General features: G+C 30.8%; 1 protein-coding gene across 1 annotated transcript in view; it reads left to right on the forward strand.

Moving 5' to 3' along the window:
• LOC106466299 (SID1 transmembrane family member 1-like) overlaps nucleotides 1-22,133 on the forward strand; it is a 185,677-nt gene that overhangs the window by 133,241 nt on the left and 30,303 nt on the right. The window contains exons 18-22 of the mRNA XM_022394275.1: nucleotides 1,004-1,106; nucleotides 7,477-7,553; nucleotides 15,312-15,358; nucleotides 17,718-17,823; nucleotides 19,049-19,159. Of these exons, the coding sequence (XP_022249983.1) occupies nucleotides 1,004-1,106; nucleotides 7,477-7,553; nucleotides 15,312-15,358; nucleotides 17,718-17,823; nucleotides 19,049-19,159 (444 nt within the window). The remainder of the gene's footprint in view (nucleotides 1-1,003; nucleotides 1,107-7,476; nucleotides 7,554-15,311; nucleotides 15,359-17,717; nucleotides 17,824-19,048; nucleotides 19,160-22,133) is intronic.

Below are 22,133 nucleotides of genomic sequence, written 5' to 3' on the forward strand. Positions count from 1 at the left end.
ATAAACTAATTTTCAGAATTATGATTTCTTTCTAAGTCTTTTAAACTTCTTGTTAGCTTTCTTTGCTTATTTCTAATGAGCTCCATCTAGTCATAAAACAATAAATTACTGATCACACCTCTTTAGTTACTCCATCTTGTAAAAATTTGTAATATCTTCTATCCAAGCATATTTCATTTTTGCTTATAGCTATTTTCTAAGCTTTACTGGATTAATAATTGTTCAGACCACATGATGTGAAATTATTAAATGGTATGGTTAAACTTGTAATAAAACCACTGATAGAGAAGGAAGATAACATGAGATACAAGACATGGATAATTATATTCTCAAGGGATGGCAGATTCTTAGCAGCTATAAACCCATTCTTCATATTGACAGGATGATTTAAAATAAATCTAATATGAGTGCATTATATGCATTTGAGACTCCTCAGAGGCATGCAGAAATTAAAGTTGGAACATTTTCTTCATTTTTCTTTGTGAATTGCACTAAATAAACGTTTCAAAATATCAACTCTAAAATATTTCTCAGTTAAAAATGTACTATAATGAATATCATACACTGATGTACGTACTTTTCAGAACATTATACATTTGTTATGTTTAATTTTTAGAGTGTAAGTGCAACTCTTGGAGATAGAGAATGTGGTGGCGAGATAATTTAATAAAATAGTTACATAACTAGTAGGCTCTTATTTTGTTTTCTCAATACTGTAAGAGCTCTTAATTTTCAACTTCTCATTGAACAATCTTAAATGTTTTCATTTTAAAGAGATAATTCTTGCACAACCCCATCTTGTGATACATATGAAAATATTAGTTTTAAACAAAAGTGAATTTAAAATTAATTTGCAAAACATTGTTTAACTGAAATCAGGATCAATGGTATTTATTTGCTTGTTGATGCAATGTTATTTTATCTGACATGATGTTTCATTTCCTTTTTTGTAAGTATTAAACAAGTTAGTATGGCTAACACTAGGTATTTCTATTATTTACAGTTGAAAAGGTCTACTGTTTTCTGGATAGTGTTTGTGCCAATGCATGTTTTACTAGGCCTTGCCCTAAGTGCCCAGATATACTACATGGGACGGTGGAAACTTAGTAAGTTTGTAGAATGTTTCACTTTATGTAATATATAGGATCAGAGAGAGGTCCAAAAATCATGTAGATATCCCACTATTATTCAGAATATTAACTAGGAATAAATTATATTATCTAGATTTGAGTATTCAGAATTTAGTTTTTGTGCTTGTTGTAGTTTTGAATATTCATCTCTGAAAAAAAAAATGGCTATCTTTTTATAAAACAAGTTTAGATTAATCTGTTTCCTGTGAATGAAAAACACACATTACTGCCTTTTATTAAAATGCTTTAAAATAAGCAGGTGTTTGAAAATAATAAGTTACATTTGAACTAATTTCATATTTTGTTTGATACCTTCTTCTCTGATCATCATACTAAAGTATCTTAAAATCATTCAAAGGTTTTCACTGAACCAAATGATTTTACAAATTTTGATCTTTCCAATGTTCACTGTATAATGAGTTCAGGACATATAAATGTTGTCTTTCAGATATGATGTAAAATAAATGGATATTTGTTAGATAAAATCTATCTAAATATTTTGTCAAATATAGTATCACTGTTGACAAAAGAGTGAACTGCTGTATATAATTGTGCACATAAATATGTAAAATTTAGAATTACATAGTTATTCAGTCCCAGTAAATTATTGAACAGTTCCTTTACATTATAACTATTCTGAGTTCAAACTTAATTTGATATATTGTGTAGTAAAGAATAAAACATGTCTTTCAGTTGTATAATTATTCCTAAACCCTAATGCTATAGAATTCAAGACAATTAATTTTCATCAATACTAATAGTCATGTTTGGGAAATTGTGGGCTTGGGTTTGAGGCTTTACCTATGGGATCATAATTCATTACTACAGCCTAATACCATTAATTTGCTTAATCTTGTTCTGCTCAGAATGTTTAGGTGTAATGTTATTTCAGATATGTTACTCTCCTCTCCACAAAATAGATGGCTAATACTTCTCACCACTGCTGAAAAGTTTTTTCCATGTACAGTACTCCTCTTGAGCACTTCATGTATGCCAAAATTTCATTCCTGTTGAAGCACTGGCACTGTACTATTCAGTTGTGTTCTTTTTTCATTACGAATTGAAGAATTTTTGAGCTTATTATTTCTCAACAGTTGACATTTGGAGTTTTTTTATTCTTACCTTTGTTCTTTTAACACTAATGAAGAAAGATACCAAGTTACAAATTTCTAAAATTGATTCAGATAAAGCTTCTGATATGAATTATTATCTTTTCTTACATTAATTTGATTTCTTTTCTTAATCAAACTTTGCCTCTTTACCTCAATTATTTCCAATGACCCTGAGCTCTAATCTTCCTCCACCCTGCCTGGACTTGCACCTTTTTGTAAATACCTCTCCAGCTGAGTTGGACACAGTTCTGGATGTCTCACCATTCTTGGTTTTTGGGTTCCCACTTTGAGAATCTTCTTATCATTGCATTTGTGACTCCCTATACACCAAGGTTCCACATATTAATCACCAATTTGAGACTGCATGGCCCTGGAAGTATTTCCTCTGAGTCTGGATTGGTCCACCTCCTTACTGTATGCCTATTCTTCTCTTCAACTTCTTTCCTGGGTGCTGTATTTAATTCATAGCCCTTCTTGCCAGGCGTTTCTCATTTTCCCTCTTTGGAATGTTCAATGCTGATTTCTGCTCCTTCACCTCTTGGTGATTCTGGGTCCTCTATCCATTCTGTCTGGAAGGTTCCTTTTTATATCAGTCTGACATCCGTCTTTCACCATGATGGACCACACATTCACATTCTTGGTTGCTCTTGTTGGCAGTCCACCCTTGCAATTTATTATTGCAGGTGGATGATTTATCAAAGCTGGTCCATTAACTACTTCCTTCCTCCAGGTTGTTCAAATCTTCCTCATCTCACTTCCATTTTTACATAACCTTTTGAGTGTGGTTTATCCTTTTTTTGTGATCATCAATTACAGTGTGGTTTTGTCAGCAATATCTTCTCTAGCTACTTTCTCTAGTTCTTACAATACTCTTGTGAGCCTTTCTAACAAATCATCCTCCTTATTTGTCTTTGCTTTTGAACTAGAACATTTATTTAGTTCTAAGAGCTCTTACATGCCCTCCATTTGAACCTTTGGCCACCTGTTCCCTGTGTCATTTTTGTTACTTATGGGAGACCATTTGATGTTTTTCTGTTGGATACCATTCCCATCATTTGCCATAAGAACAGGTTAGCTTTCTTCCAAATCTAAACAAAGAACAACTGATAATAAACACAAAAACATAACTTATGAAATACCTTGTTCCTGTAAACATACCTAAATCAGAGAAACTGGAAAACACTTTAGGGCAAGACTAAAATAACATAAACACTGCACAGGACTGATGAAAACATAGAATTGGTCTTTGCAGAACATGCCATGTTGACTGGACATAAAATAGACTGGGACAATTATACACATATCAACTCATATAAATTCTGGAAACTAGAAAAGTATAAAAAAATCTTTATATATCAAAAAGATGAAACCATTCCTAAATAAAGACCCAGGCCTAGAAATCAGCACTTTATGGCTACCATTGGTCAAATCATCACTCGTTCCATCGGCTATATTACAAGAAACACCAGCCAATGGTATCACATGTCCTCCCAGATACCATATATATACCCTGTAAAAACCAGCTCAAGTTAACCTGAAGATAAATTTCAAAAACATTTCAGAATGTCCTTTTTACCTGAGCTATTTTTGTAGATTAGTTCTCTAAGATTTTTCTCTACAAGTGTCATTCTGTACTAGGCAGTTGCTGCTCATTTTACTTTTGCTTTTTCATTAGGGCAGGGGTGTCTGTAAGTTTAGTACACTAAGAACTAGGCCATTCCCAGTGGTTGTGACAAGCAAGATAGGTCTTGCATTCTCCTTAAAATGCAGTTCTGACTGAACATATTTATTCCAGTAGAAATTTCTCATAAGTATTTCTCACTTACTTTATGACTTAACTTATTGCCCTAAACACACCACGTCTACATAGTGTGCCAATCTCCTGATCTTTTGAAGGGACTCTAAATGCCCTAGAAATAGCATTATAAGAGGACCTTATCAACATTTGTGCCAGTTTCCCCTTGCTGCTCAAGGTCCCTATAATTTATAGTGGAATGAAACATCATAAACTTTAAAGATGCAAAGCTTAGGCTGAATGGAGAGTGGTTTACATTTCTAGATCACATTATGGATACTCAGATGTCAGATTTTCATGAAGATGAACTTGGTGGGTGATTGAAATTGTTTTATAAGAGTGGTTTTTGCCTTCTAAAAGCTAAAGTACTAAGAATTCCAGTTATCCTTTTATTATTTTTTTGTGTTGTTCTAGAATTTATATCTTTTTTTCTATTTTTTCATTTTCTGATGTTTGACAAACTAAATTGACATGTTGGGCTTATATTGTGTTTAACATAAAACTTATAATCTTAGCTTTTCCAAATGCATACTGTTGGTAATTCAGTATGTATAATAAAGTCTGATTGAAAATAGTATTAATAACTGGGTTGCTGTTGAAAGAAAGGGTTTACATAGTTTTTCTATATTGATGTTTTACCAGATGTTTTGTTATTTACCAGTATGGAGTGACACTGTTATAAAAAACAAAGTTGTGATGAAGCTCATAGGGTTTATTATTGGAAAAAAAGTTAACTCCAGCTATGACTGATGTTCACCATAAAAGTTTAAGGGTTAATAATCATGCTGAGTGTTTCACATCTTCTGGATATTCTATACATAAATTAAAGTATAAGCTAAAGTTAATGATGTTGTACCTAAGTGGTGAGCACTCAACTATCTGATTTAGTGCTGAATTGTTATTGCCTAATTTTTTTGTTACCATATCCACAATGAGCAATGGTAATTTTAACTTAGTTTGTATTTCCAAGCCTTTATACTCTTGAGTAAGTGTGTGTGTTTGTTAGGATGGATTTCTAGAGTAAACCATTATTTCAAATTAATAAATATACAAGAATTTCTTTATGAGTTTGTTTCTGAAAACATCATGTTACATCCATACAAATAAGCATATTATCAAAAAATAAAACCACAGTGGTATTACTCAATAGAGATCAGCATGTCTATTAAAAATTTATATCAGACTAGGTACAATTTTCTGGATAGGCAAGTTAATATGCATTTGTTTATGAACTCAAGTGAATTTTTAACGTCCTCAAATCTTTAATGTTGGATAGGCACTATTGCAAGTACGTGAATGCTTATACTTATATTCACATTTTATGTATTTCTAAAGTGCATAGGTCCATGTATTAAACAGCTGGTATATTTATTTGTTTTGAAAGTAATATTCTATTCCATATTTCTTTATAGTTAGCATCATTAAACTTTTTTAGTTATAATGTTGAAATGATGGTTGAATTAACATTACACTTATGAAGATTATTTTGCATTGTTTGCTTAGTGTGTGAACTTACATATAACCTAAATTTCCTAAGCTGGTTGAGCCTTGTGTGGTATTATTGGAATTACATCCAACAATATTGTTAATAGTGAATTACTCAATTGGTGATTCGTTAATGGCCTATAATTAGTATAACATTTTATTTTTCTGGTATATTCATTTATAAAACTTTACTTTTAATTTCATATTTTCAACATGTTATATAAACGTAGAGCATAAAATAATTATTCATGTTCATCAAAGTTGTTTGTTTCTTCTCTTCTGAACTTGTTCTTACATTACTACTGCATCCAGTTAACTTTTCAAACCTCTTGCTTTGTAGTTTACAAGTGTGTCATGAAATTTGTAAAATAGGAATATCACACTTGAGTTGTAATTGAAAATTTTTTATGGTAACAATTATTAAGACCTTTTGATCAAAGTTCTATATTCACGAGGAGAACACAAAATGACTAGAAACACTTACTTAAAGTAAATTGAAGTTAAAATATGACAAAGCATTGTTGGTATATACAATAAAGAACCTACACAAAAACACAGCACTTTACACCATATCTTGGCCTTTACAAAACAGAAGCTAATATCCCGAAAGCACCAGAAATTTTCACAATCCACATTCTCTCTGTAGCTTACAAGTCACAAATTAGATCATAAGAATCTAGAAGTATCTGCTCCATATGACAATCATAAGACAATCCTTTACATACAAGGTAAATTTGAAAGTGTACAATACAGTTATCTCATGAAATAGTTGATAACTTCTGTAATTGGATCATGCTACAGAAAGTAATGCATCAGGCTGAATTTAGCACATAATCTTTACTGGAATTAACCTGTTCCAAATTATAACTTTTGAAAAATTTTAAACTTTGTACTACAAGGGACCTGTTGATCCATCTAGGCTAGTCCTGTCCAACATACTAAATTGAAGTATAAATAAAACACTCAAAGCCAGTCCTAATCGTTCTCTTTAACTCTTAATTAACTGCATCTAGCACATCTGAAAGTAACCCATTCCAAATGCTAACCACCCTGTTAGAAAAATAATATTGTCTTAACTGGAATTGAGTCCTACCCTGCCAAAATTTATGTTTGTGTCCCCTAGTCTTACCATCCTCACCATTAAGTATAAAAAAAGATCATGTATCAATACCATCAGTTTCTTTAACAATTTTATACACCTTGATCAGATCACCTCTCACCTTTCTTTTTTCAAGAGAATATAATTTAAGAGATCTTAACCTATCCTCATATGGCAGCCTTTCCATTCTGGGTATCATCCTTGTAGCCCTCTTCTTAACACTTTCCAACAATTTAATGTCCTGTCTAAGGTAAGAAGCCCAAGACTGAACACAATATTTCAGATGTGGCCTAACTTATGATCTTTACAATAACATTATAACCTCTTCAGGTTATATTCAATATGTTTGTAGATACAACATAAAATCCCATTTGTCCTGCCACTAGGAACAGCACTATGAGAGAGTGAAATGTAAAATACATGGTTACTTCAAAAGTATACCTTTAAATATGTGTTAATGATAGAAAATGACTTACCATCCATAAATAGTTTACCACTTTTTCTGTATTTGTAATAGGACATACAGAGCCACTCATTACAATCTCTAAATATTAAAGCAGTTTTGAATCTGAGAGTATTTTTGTTAAACATGTCTAAGGTTAAAATATCTTTAAGAATTAGAGTGAGTGGTTGTGGGTGATATTATTAGAAGGTAGTTTTTTTAATAAGAAACAATATGTGAGCATTTTGATTGATTCAAGATTGCTATTTTAATGCTCATTAACACAGAAAGTAAAAAGTAAATAATTCATGGATTTGAAACAAAAATTGATGTTATGTGTAATATTGATTGATATGTATATATATATGTGTGTGTGAGACTTTAAATTAAAAGTATTTTTATTATAATTGTAGACATGGGAATCTTTAAGCGGATGTATCAAACTATGAGGGTGGATTTACATTCTCCTTTCACACGACCTATGTATATGGTAAGTGCTGAATTATTTCTGACATTTGAAGCAAGTTTTCTTTTCTTCCAAGAGTAACTTCAGATGTACAAAATTTTCATGAAATTAAGCTAGCCTTCTGCACACTGGAGTGAAAAACATATTCAGTGAAAAGAAAAACTACCAGTAACCAGAGAAGTTTTTTATTATTACAGGGTTCAACATTAACTTTTTATATCACTAGGCCAATTGGACCAATTCTTTAAAAAATTGCTAGCCTTGACCTTATTTTTAGTAGCCTGACCTTAAAATGAATTAATCAACACACATACTTTGTTTTTAGGAGGTAAGTGTACCTATTGTGGAAATATCAATTGTTTTCTATTGAAATGTTATTCAACTATATTATGCATCTTTCAATCACAGTTGTGTTTCCTTGTTACTGTTAGACTGTTGAAATTTATCAAATTACAAAGATGAAATAGGTTGTCTTGTGCAAATGAAAAGAACCATTTAAATGTACATCTTTGTTGACAGTAAGCTTCAAGAGAAATAAAACTCATATGATTTCAATATTTGTACCAATACTGGCATAAAGATAAGTATGATAAATAAAATACAATCTAAAAATTACAAAAAATTATTGATCTTTATGACATATTACATTATATTCAACACTTAGCAACCTTCAGAAAGCCACTACACGTGTATATCTTTACATGTCAGAAGGAAAATAATCTTTTTTTTTTCTTCATCAAACTAAAAATGAAAAATAATCACATATAATAGGACATTGTACATTGATAGAAAACTCGAACACAGATGTAAAAGTCTGTTACTAAACAAAGAGAATGAATAAAAACAGCAAAATAAAACAAATACAAAGTAAATATAAGTAACAAGAGATAATTATGATATCATTCCAGGTCAAGGAAATCAAGAAAATTTGCAAGTGTATCACATACTATTTGGTATCTATGATTTTGCTCTACTTTAACACATTTGTGAATTATGGAATATTTTGAATCATATTTGGAAGGAAAATAAATTAAAAGTAAAAACTAGAATATTATGTTGTAATTGCTTTATTCATAGCTATTACTCTAAAAACATAGAATGACTGTTATAATTAACATCAATCAATGCAAGTAATCTCCTATAACTGGATAATGACTTGAGGTAAATGTTCTATATGATAAATCACGACACTACACTATCTTATCTGGATCAACAAGGTCAGGTCACTTTGCACATTGCCCACCATGCCACCATAATACTACAGCTCGTTCTGCATTATAGTCCATAGAACCTCGCCATTCAATGGAAACTTCCATGAGGTAGTTCTACGTGTTTGCATTTAATCGAGCTCTCCAATCAGACTTGATCCTAGCCATTGCAGAAAATCCTCTCTCACAGATTGCATTTGAAACTGGTATACACAAAATGATCTCGACTAACATGATGATATTCTTAAAAGTCTCTTTCAAGTTGGGGTTCAAGAAAAGCCTGTGACAGAATTCTTGAACACTAATGCTTCTTGGCTGCTTCTTCATATGAATTTTCAAAGCTGGCCATTTTGCCTGTTTTAAATGTTGAATGTCACATCCCATCCTATTTAAAACTGTGGAGTAGTATTCACACATGTTATTTACTTCATTTTCTATGTATACTGCAATGTAAGCATCATTTTCTGGAAGATTAGCTGGATAGAATATTTGCATGTCCTTCATTAGATGGTCAGAATCTATGTCATCAATCCCTTTATTTACATGGTCAATAACCAACCAAATGAGGGAATTTTGTTTTGTCTTGAGCTGTTCCTCTGTTATAGTGGTAGCACAAAATTTCATACCTTGGATTGCATTATCTACCTCTACACTATCTGCAGGTTCTCTCTTGGTCTTTGCTGCAGAGCAACAAGGTGCAGGCAGGATGTTTCAATGGCATCCACAGCATCAGGTAAACCACAGTTATCTTTTTAAAACTGTAATGAAAGTTTACTCAAGACAGATAATACATCCTTTAGAAAGTGCATGTAATGGATATAGTCTTTAAGGTGTTTAAGAATCAGCTTGGCTCTGCTTTGAACATCCATTGTCCCACTCATACATCCTCTACACTGTTCTCAAAGGGAGCAATAAACACTAAATACTTCCATAAGAAGACACCAGGACATTGACTCGGATGTGGCATCCATGTGGTACCTTCCAAATTTACTGTCTTTATCATCTTCACCTCCATAGCTTCAGCCTTCTTGATTTACAAGCTAAGAATGGTGTTGAGTTGCCAAATAGCTAGTTGACTGATCAGTTTTGTAGAAGCTTTATGCACTTCATATATGAGTATATTTAACAAGAAACACAGCTTACTGAAGAATGCACAGGTGTTATCTATCATGTATGATGGTACAACAGATATGTCACATCCAAAAAACTTGGAGCATGTTCGTGCTAAAGGTGTCTTGGCAGCAATAGTCTGCAATGGACAGTGTGTACAATGCAGGTTGGAACTGGAAGGAAAACTAATTGCCACTGGTTCATATGGAGCAAATGTAAAGTTCAGGAAAATAGTGTGGTAAAACTCTTAAAAAATGAAGTACCTCATCTTGTTGCCATGTGTTGTGTAAATCAAAGATTGGAATTTGGTGCATTAGATGCAATGAAGGATAAAGATGTAAAGATCTGTGGTGATGTTAAAACTGTTTTGCTGAATTTGGACAAACACTATCATTACAGTGCAAAAGCATTGAGAGAGCTTCAAATGTCAACTTAGGTACAAAGTAAAGGGCAGTTTATTCTTAGCAATGAAGTAAGCAGTGTTAAAACAAGTGAGCAGTTGTGCTTTCTGACCTTCATTTAACCTTCTGATAGCAACATCCAGAGGTATAACTACAGTTGGTTGGAAAGCTGGTTCCCTGGTACTAGCACATGCACTTACACTCATTCCTATCTCCACTTCTCCAGCATATGAACAAAACACTATACTTGATTGCTTTATCGTGCATTCCAAGTCATGCCTTCTTTGAGCTGATATACATTATGTACTTGCACCATGTTGTTTCAAAGAATTAATTCTAAAATTATTTGTTCCCGTGACAGATCTACCTTCCTTCTCAGACTTTCTACATGAAACACAATACATCACATCTTCACTCTCGTTGTACTCTATCCATTTAAATTCATTCTTCCATTTAGGATAGAACAGTCTTCTTTTTGTAATTTTTTGGTTTCATCTTTTCCTTTTGGTGTCTTTTTTTCTTCTCCTATGTTATCTCACCCTTCAAAGAAGTAAAAACAAATTTAAATAAAGACATTCTTACTTTCACTGTGTGTCATGAGCTTTACAGTTGTAAAATGTTTGAGAAAGTTGTAATAATTTCAATCTTCATTTAAATTCATATAAGGCAATACTTTTTTCATAATCTTCAAAAGAGCTCAGAACAAACTTAATTAACTTTCTATTTCTTTCAGTATTTAATATTGAATTGAAAAATAACAAATTGCAAAGTAAAAATTTCTAAGTTGGTTGGAACTAAGAACAAATGCCCAAAGTTGAAGTTTAAAGTTAATCTTTAGTAAGGCCTAAACACAAAGATTGAAAACTAATAAGGTATAATAAGCACAGGAAATAACCACGTGTAACCGGTAAGTCTGCCTAGGAAAGAGTGATGTGGTTGGACAGAGGTAGATCTGAAGAGGCTGTGTCGCCCTATTATGGGTGGAAGATATCTGCATTATGATATTACATCATATGCTGGTGCAGACAACCTGTAGGGGTGGAATATTTTTTCTAGGCTTGTATCAGCGTAGGAAATTAATATGGAGATTGCACAAGTGATAACTCATTAGTGATGCAGAGAGGTAACATAACATCTCTGAAAATAATTGTGAAGTTGTAAGTGATTTACTTAATTAACATTCATAGCTGGCAGCTGTAGCCTTGTTTTACTAGATCCTCTTTCCTGTGTGTCTGGTTGAATGAGACTATGTAAACAATACATGTATGTGAATCAGATTGTTAACAAGAAATGCTGCAGGGAACATTCATTTTACAAAATTTAGACAATTTTCATGGCATTATAAAAGAAATTATAATTAATAGGAAGTTGGTAGCAGGAAGACCAATTTCATATAATAATAAATTTAACACCACCAGTTGGGCTACCTTAACACAGATTCAGCATGACTGGACCCAACTTTAACTATGCTGGGTTGGTAGGACGTGCCATAATATCAAACCCTGTTATTATTTCTTTCACATTTCACCTTTTTCAGAGATGACCATATTGAGCACAATAGTTATCTTAGTAAAATGAACCGCTGTTGTGAATTCAAAGCAAAATGAACAGTGTGTTCTTAAATATTAGTATACATGCAGACAAATATCCAACAATGTGCACACAGGTGTACTGATATATAATACACGTAACAATGCTTATACATAATATATCAAAGGCCACAAACAACAGTTCATGTGGTTACCATCGTAATTTGTCAACAAAGCAGTTTAAAGTGGCTGTGATTTGTCTCTGTTAATTGATTGTGCCTAAGTCTAATAAGGAGGGACTCGTATTTTTTAAATTAATTGTGAAAGGTGGTCAGATTTAGATAAGCCATGTCATTAATAAAATGTGCTGGTGCAGCACTTTTATCCCAATCATCTATCATAGTAGCTCAAAGATGTCCCATACAATGTTCTCTAATACGTTTCTCTGTTTTCCCCAATATATGTATCTTTCTTTGCAAATATTGCAAGAAATATGGCTAATTAGATTTTTCTTCATGCATTTATTTTGAACACTCAGAGTATGGAATACACTTTTTTTGGCAATCATCAGGAGGTTTTAATGCTGAGTGAACTAAATATGGCTTAAGGGACCATCTTGGTTTTTCTTTTATCTACATAGGCAAACCAAACTCCTTCACAGCACTCCTATTAATATTATTAACTGTAGAGCTAATAAATAGTATTTGAAAATTCACGTTATATTTGTGAACTCTGCTGTTTTCTTTGAGTTTATCATACATGTTGTTGGAAATCTGTCTGCATGTATGTTGATATTTAAGAACACATTGTTAATTTTGCTTTGAATTACCTTCAGCAATTAGTTTTTTAAGACTACTACTGTGGCCAAAAGCCATAATATGAAACATTGAAATAATGATAATAATAAAATTAACTTTCCTGGTTACTGGCTGTTTCACTAAAATAATTACAGCAAAATATTTTAAATAAGCTACCGCATTTTCATTTAAAACATTACACACAAATCTTTTTTCCTCTTGTAGGCCTATTCTTAGCCCAATTTCCTTTCTTGTTAAAAACTGTGAATTTGGTTAGCAGTTAACATTATCTAAATCCTTACTTGCAGTGATAAACCTAATATAGAATGTCTCAGTGATAGAGTTCTATATTCTACAAAATGCACATCAATAGAGCATGCATATTAATGATATAGTATTTTAGGTGAAGCAATAAAAAATGCAACTTTTGTCTTTTTACAGCTAATTAAGTTGGGACTGTTTTTTCATCTAATACTTTTTATTTAGCCGTTCGTATGTAATCACCATATAGTTCACATTTGACAAATACACATTTTATTAATTTCTTTTTTTACTAAAATATAAATTTTAGTGTTACTATAAGCTTAATCTATTGTTTGATTCACTATCCTCCTGCAACAGACCAGTTTTGCCAAATTCATTTCTCACCAGTGCTGCTTGGTAGAGTAAAGCAACTAAATAAACTACAAGTTTTCTAACATTTGAAACTTTAAAATATGTGTAATATTCACTCTTATAGTTATTTATCTGTACATAAATTATAAAACATCTGCAGGTTTGTTACATCAATTTCAATGTTTCTATCGTTAACACTGCTAAAAAGTTGTGTACTTTATATTCAAGTACCAATTGCAAAACTGCACCAAAAATAGAAAATTTAGAGTTGTTTTGTGCATCTGTGTATAATATTCTTTATGATACTTAATTCATTCTCTCCATGGAAGCTTGCTTTAATCTGCAACTAGTATATGTATTGTTGTAAGGGGTTCTATGGTTTGGAGGATTCTTTTGGATTAATCAGTGAAAATCATGCAAAATCCAGTCAATTTAACGATAATGAAAGCATTTTATTTCTTGAACTTTAAGTTCAATAAGTTGTATATTCCTTTACATAACTATTGATAAGCCTCATTCACAAATAATGTCTCAGCTGAAAGTTCATTTACTTGCTAATTTTCTCATTTCTCTTATCTCTTCATTGCAACACAGACTCAAATTAAAATAAGAATATTAAAAACGTAGCTTAAAATAATATATATTTATCAAATGTTGGAAGTAATTATGGAAACTGTAAAGTAAATAGGTATAAAATGCAAACATTATATGATTTCTCCCTTTCTATTATGTCAAAAAAAAGTATACATGAGTACAGTCGTGTGTTAGTGAATAAAAAATTCAGATTGTTCGATAACAGTAAATAATAGTTCGTACAGTGGTAGAGAAGAAAATTTTGTTATGGTTGATGTATTATCTCTACAGAGCAGCATGCTGGACAACCAGTGTAAGTTTGGGCTGCATCTCAGACAGTGATGTTTGACATTTACACAAAATTGATGACACACTGACTACTGACAGGTAAAATCAGACTTATCCTTCATAAAAGGGATTCATTTTTCAACAAGACAGTGTTCCCAAGGTGCACCAAATGTGGCAAAATAATATTTGGAAGAAGGGTGATGGAACACTTGTAACCATGGCTTGGCCTGCACAAAGTTTATATAGAAACTAAGAAGGCCAAACAGCAAGCAAACAACTTGGCTGAATTGGAAGAGATTTGGAACAATATTTCATAATCTTAACAACAAGTGTTACTACTCTGTTTAAAGCAAATACTAGTTCATTGTGCAACTTATTTGCTTTTCTTTTTAAATTTCTGTAATAATTTATTATACTAATCATAAATAGACTATTAATTTTAGTTGCAGTTATGCATTTGACTTCTGTATATTTCTTACCTGTCAATTTCCATAGTTATTTCCAGTACTGAGTATGGGTATTTATAAACCAAAAGCAGAGATTTCAATTATGAGATTCTAACCTTAAAAAAATTAAAATTTGTCCATTGCCAGTCCTTGTCATTATTGTTTAAATCATAATGGAAAATGTCTGTGGTCATAGTATCCAAAAGTGTCAGACATGATCTGAACATATATGTCAAAGTAAGTAGTGACTAAGGAAGATCAAATTAGAGGTTAGGAGTTGAGTGCTTTAACTCACAACATCTCTTACTACCTTTACCATCTGCAGCTAGTTGTGGGAAAGCAATCACTCTTAAAATTTTGACATAAAAAGCAATTATTCAAATAACCTTATAGTAGAAATAAACCACCCTATATTTATACATTTCTAGAGATTGTAACAATTAAATAGGAACTATATCCTCTTGAACACTTATGAATTATAAAGAGTAAAAATAAATCATCATATACTTTGTTTAAAAATTTCTCACAATATAAGACTTTTACTTTTTCTCAATATTTGACATTTGGATCATGTCTCATAGATGTAATATCTCCAAAATTGAGTGCCATGACCACAGACATCTTCCATTATGATTTAATAAATAATGACAAAGACTGGTAGATTAACTAATGCCCTTATGCGATCTTTAGAATATGTGTATAATTCAAAGTAATTTCAATTTGTATAAAAACTTAATATCTCAAATATTTTTTGTATATTAAAGCTCTTCTCATATCTCATTTCATTATGTATTTTTTTTCCCCACGTGATACAGGATCGGCTGGTGTTACTGCTTGTAGGCAACTTTGTTAACTGGTTGTTGTAAGTTATTTCATCATTTCTTCATATTATGATAGAAGACTTTAGTCAGTGTTTTGTTTGATCACTTACAAATAGTGCATAATTCAAAGTGGCATCACTGTGGAAACTTAGTTTTACTATTGTTATCTTGCAAGAAATCAATGTTTCTAAAAATGTTTTAAAGGAATTCAAGAAAATAATACAAAACCTCACCTTTATGGTTCCAAATGTGCAGTAATCCCACACAGATCTGTAAATAAATTGATAAGTGAATTATGAAAATATGGATTACTCGTGATAAGGGCTAATAATGTTTCTATTCAAAACATGTCATGATTACAATTACAAATAATTAAGTTAAATACTGTAGGGTAGAATTATTTAACCTTAAGAGAGCATATTTAAAGAAGAAAGGAGGTATGTCATAATTCTCTGTGAACTTCAATGGCTATTGAAGTAGCACTCATCCTCACAATTATGCTGATGCATATTTACAAATGCCTCATTGCATCTGTAGGATCCATTCTTTAATTCATTTATTTATTATTATTTTGTTCATGGGTTTTTCTCCTGGCTACTGAAAGATCATTGTAGATGAAAAAAGATCCAAGGCCACTTTCAGCATGTGAGAAGGCTAGTATGAGTTTTATGCCTTTTAGCTTATGTAATGTGTTGGGTATGTTTGAGCAGCTGATGTAATTCACATTAATTTGGAATGGTGTTTCATATACAGTCTTTTGATTATTGATTGCATGTTTCAGCATACACTTGAAAACCTGTGCATGGTATTTCAACCTTTACATTAAGTTAGTGTCAGAGTAACGTCAGGGAAAAGTCCTCTTATATGAACTTTTGTAGGATATATGATATGTCCACAGCTCGAAAGATAAAAATATTTGGTAAGAGTGCTAAAAGCTAAGAACATGAAGCATATTTCAAGTATTCTTGGTTGTAATCATTTCATACGTACTTTGTGGAAAGATTTTCTTTCGTGGCAACACTTCTTTCAGTGTTAATGAAGGTCAAATTTTATTTGGACTGTTCAAAGTCATTCTATTTGTGAAAACGTGCCTTGTTGATGCACCAGTGTAAGCTTATCTCAAGAAAGATGTGCATTCAACATACAGCATGACACACAAAAATCAAAATTTAGGATTTTTTTTTATATTTACTTTTAAATTAAGAAATTAACTAATGTATAATGCTAAAATTTGAATTGTAATCTACAATATGAAACCAAATTTATTGACATACATTCATAAAATAGTAATTCTATAAAATTTTGAATGTAAGTCTACAAATATGATGACATGCTCTTTGGCCCCTGATCATAGGAAATCCCATAGCAACAGGGTTAAAGTGTTTTCTTTTTTAACTTCACCCTTTGTTTCATTTCTTCTATCTGCCTGCAACAAGTTTTTATGTTAGTCCTTTCACATACTAGATCCATAAGCCTGTTGTTGTGAAGATTAAGTTACAATGTGCTTAGTTTATCCTTGAAATATCATGCTTATACCCCCTATTTTTCCTTAGTACTTCAAATGGTGGCACCAAGCTAAAACATGTGAAGTATGCATGAATAAGGGAGTTACCATGACTTTCTACTGAATTACAAAATTTTCTCAGGGTTTGATACTTTTTAAGACTACAGACCCAATGTCTTGAAAATTAACATATTAGAAGCACTTTATAAAATCTTTGGTTTACTTTTTGTCATTCTACTCTATTTTTGGGGTGAAATGTTTTGGTAAACTTGAAAAGAAGGAGTTATTTGAATATTTAGTTAACATGTTATTTCAAAGGTACAGTTTGAAAATATGTTCTTAAACATTTTTATGTTGTGGCATTTGTCTGTCACTTTAAATGGATTTCAAACCATCATCAGATTAGTGAGTAGTGTTAATTTTGATTTGATTTATATATATTCATATTTGTTTGTTCTCCCAAATTGTTTAATGTGTTGTTCTGTTTTTTTACTGCTCCAGTTTGTATCTTAACATTTTATAAAGTGTATTTACTTGTATACACACTCCACAAAATGAGTTCAACATATTAGAAATATTAAAGGGAAAAAATCATTAATAAATGATACCCTACAACTTCCATTCTATCATTTTGACCCACTGGTTTTAAGATTATAAAGATCTGATCGTAAAGTTCCAAAATATGCTGTCTTGTTGTTAAATATTTAAATAGTTTATTTTTAATTGCACTTCTGTATTTCATTCATCAGACTACATGTAGCTCTATATAAAACAAAATCTATAAGCTAAAAGTTTTCCCGTAGCAAGAAATGCTTATCTTTAAACTTGAATGGTACTTTTTTATAGTTTTTGAATATCTTGTGTTGTTTTTTTAAATAAACTTCATTAAATTGCAGAGCAGGGTATGGTCTTTACACTCAGCCTCGAGATGTTGCATCCTACCTCGTGGCATTGTTTATAACAAATCTCTTACTTTATGTTGCCTTTTACATCATAATGAAGGTAAGACATTTTAATACTAGTTTCAAAACTTAAAATTTTCAAATGTGTAGGGAAGTAAAAGAACAGTTGTTTTATAAAATTATTTTACAAATTTAATTTCTCATTATCAGTTTATATGCAGATAGAAAACTTGCTGTAGTGTGAAGTATATAATAGTTCCTATGTAGAATGAACTTTCTTTTTGCTTCTGTAATAAATGATATTCAGTCCTGAGGATCTAGTTCTATATACTGTGCACAAAATGATTATGTAAACAGTTAGTAAGCCAATCATACTTAATTTCAGACACATGTACTGTTTAATCTTTTTTCATATATGTAGTCAGTATAATTTTAGCATATTTATGCAATGCCAAATATATTACATTTTGCAGTGGTTGTAATATTTGTCTGGTATGATGATTGTCACTAGATGGCAATCCTATAACAAAAGCTACTTAATCTTTGAAAAATATTCCTCTATTCAGAAAAGTGTGAGAAATTACTGTATAGTAAAATCATAAACTGCAAAAAAACATTGTATTTATAATTTAAAAAATATTTTTTCATCACTAAAACAATACATATATAGAAAGTGTACCAAGTTCATCAGTAGCGAAATGTAAACTTTCTTTATAGCTTAATGCTCTAAGTGAGCCAGGAAAAATCTGGTCAAAATACTGGCTTATTTGGCATATAAATCAGTAAATATGAAGTTTTAACAAATTGATAGCATTAAGAAATTTTTACTAAAAAATAGCTTTCCAGTAAGCAATATAAGTCAAGTAATTCAAAATTATTTAAACAGTAAGAGTATTTCTACACTACTTAACTGGAATGTAACCAAGTATAAAATTTCTTTAGTCTTGCCATAAACAGACTATTCTGATTAGGAATCAATAATGTCACTGAGCATAACTTCAAGTGGAATTCAGATGTATGTTTTTATCTTATATAAAGGTTACAGTACTTTTTTAGATATAAAAAGATTATATACCTACTTTCAAACTTCCAATGTGGTATACGAATATAAATATCCTAAATGTTATTTTCATTATATTTGTTTCACCACCAAGTTTGTAAACAAGAAAAGTCTATTAATTAATAGACTTTCACAGAAGTTAAATGGGCAAACCTTCTGAAGATTTTTACTTGGTTTAGATATAATATGCTTATTTTATTAGTTTTTTATTTATAGATTTCTAGAATTCTTTTTGAAAAATTAATATTGAAATTTTCTTTTTTAGCTACGTCACAAAGAACGAATTTTGCCTGTCTCTCTGTTATATATTCTGCTTTCAGCTGCCACCTGGGCTGCTGCTCTGTTTTTCTTCCTGCAGAATGTAACTAGCTGGCAGGTAGGATGTTTTTTCTATCATTGCATACTGATTAAAATAATAATTTATATGTATTTCAATTATTGTAGTTTATAAGTATGTTTAAAAAATATATAATAGTTTATTCTTTTTTATATTTTTAACTTGCAAAAGTTATAAGTTACTGTCTTTACTTCTTATTTTTAGTTTATCATAATGATGACTTCAGTTGTGATTGAAACATTATTTATTTTTTTTATCTCAAGCATTGTAGTTAATCTAGCACATTTTATAAAATAGAAAAAGAACAAAACTGAAAAAGAAACTGTATAGAAGACTAAACGTACTTAAACTGTGCTTAAAATGATTTGAAATGATGCAATTTTAATCTTTCATAGAAATTGAAGATTTTAATATTTTGCTAATTTTGACAAACTTTAACATGTTAATGTTTAATTAATTTAAAAAATACTATAACAGCAACTTTTATAGCAGGCAAGTCCTGATTTTGATAATTACAGTGTTTTGACCCATAGTATGGAGTCATCATCAGGTAAAGATTTTTTGTATGTAACTGTTACCTTGTGATAATTGAATACTGTGGATCAAAACATTGTAATTATCAAAATCAGAACATGCCAACTGTAAAAGTTCCTATTATTATATTTTTTTTAAATTAATTATTCAGTTCAATGGGTTCCTCACTAAACATTAATATTAATTCTTAGTTTTTAATGTGTCACATTGGTGTATACCAACTGTAAACTCTTGGTTAAACTTGATCAAAAGTACTAAAAGAAATGAAAAAATATAACTAACTAACCTGTTCTGGTGCAAGCTAAAAAAAATTAACATCTTTATTGTAGAATTTATTTAGAATAAAAATATAGCTCACATTTTGTGTTATATGAAAGTTTTGAATTAAACATTAATTTCTTCATGCTAGGACAAAAAACAAACTTAAACTTTCCATGCAGCATTGTTTATCTCAACCCTTACAAACATGAGGTATTTTATATATGTTAATACATAATGTGGGTCACACTAAACTTTCCATGCAGCATTGTTTATCTCAACCCTTACAAACATGAGGTATTTTATATATGTTAATACATAATGTGGGTCACACTAAACTTTCCATGCAGCATTGTTTACCTCAACCCTTAAAAACATGAGGTATTTTATATATGTTAATACATAATGTGGGTCACACTAAACTTTCCATGCAGCATTGTTTATCTCAACCCTTACAAACATGAGGTATTTTATATATGTTAATACATAAAGTGGGTCACACTAAACTTTCCATGCAGCATTGTTTATCTCAACCCTTACAAACATGAGGTATTTTATATATGTTAATATATAATGTGGGTCACAATTTTCCTAATTAGAAAAAAAAAAGGATTAGAATAATATTAAACACTAAATTTCATTATGAAATGAAACAAATCATATCTCATATCATATCTAACAAAGAGTAAATCAGAGACATATTTAGACATTTCTATTTGAAAAATAGAAGAAAAAATAAAGGGAAAAATAACATATCTTTGATTTAAAAAAACCCAACAAGACACCAGATGAAGTCAATAACAAATTTTATTACAAAATTATTGGCTGACTATTTATTGTAGTTATCACATACAACTATTTTCATTGATCAGGGTAGATGGGTGAGTAGCATTTTGCACAAATTGTGCCAGTTTTTCAGTCTTTTGAGGAAAAGCACTGTGAACATATTTTATGTTTTGAAGAAGTTGATGTATCTGGCATACTTTCTGTGTGCTCTGGATGCTGTTTCTTTATCCAACACCTTTGCACAGCATCTATGATAAATGTCTTACTTATATTTACAATAATTATGTTGAACATGTGACAAATGTATGATACATTGTGTAAATAATATGATTCTCATGCATTTTTTTTTCAAATGCCCTCTATAATGTTAAGTTTTTATGTGTTTCAATTACATAACAATGTTAAATTCAATTAATGGTTCCAGTTATGGAATTGAAAAAAATATGGTAAACCAAACAAATATCATCTGCTTTTAAACCAGTAATGGGAGGGATGGATCATTTCTGACCCACATTATACATTTAAGAGTTAACTAGCCCAGTTCCACTAACTCAAATTGGCTGTAAAGATTTTTCTAAATCCAGTCAATTTCATCTTAAAAAACAGCAGAATATCCCAACAGAATGTGTAAAAAAATTTTAATCAAAAATTCCCCTAAAATGTGTGAAATATTTATTACTCAATTACTTCCATCTTCTTGAAATTTTTTCTGTATGTTTATACATTTAATTAGCAGAACAAAGGACTTCTCATTAACCATTCTATACCACAATCATTTATCCTTAGGTTTGAATCACTGCATGGAAATATTTATTGCATCCCAGAAATGTTAGCATGTGACGTAATATTATAGATTAACGGAAGCGTTTGGCTGTGAGTGCTCATTTCATGAAATTTTTTAAACACCAAGTCCAACTGAAAACATATTTTTCCCAATGAACTAGCCTAATTATAAAGTTGATTTACAATTTAGTAAACAAATGTTTTTAAATAAAATATAAATATCAGTAAATTATAACAATTACTTATTATCTACTGTAGCCAGACACAGTTTCATGCCTGAAACAGTATGTCAAGTACGGTATTTCCAACTTGATAGACTTAATTCTCTGCATCTAGTAATTATTTCTTGCACATCTACCTTTTATATTTTGAACATGCCACTAGCCTTGAGCTATGTCCCACCTAAGCCACGTTATAATGCGAACTGAGCTAGAATATGAAGTAATCATCATGTGACAATAGCCCTCCACTAATAGGAGAGCAACACATCTTCCATGCAGAGTAGATCCCTATAAGCACTTGCACTCTAAATTATCATTTTTATCCTCAACATTATCTTTAATGAATGTGTTTCTTTCTTTAAGTTTAAACTTAATTCTTTCCATACAAAGTCAGTTGATGCAACCAACCATGTAGCTGCAAAGTGATGATT

Source organism: Limulus polyphemus, unplaced genomic scaffold, assembly GCF_000517525.1.
Source record: "Limulus polyphemus unplaced genomic scaffold, Limulus_polyphemus-2.1.2 Scaffold2215, whole genome shotgun sequence".
NCBI classification, from domain to species: Eukaryota; Metazoa; Arthropoda; class Merostomata; order Xiphosura; family Limulidae; genus Limulus; species Limulus polyphemus.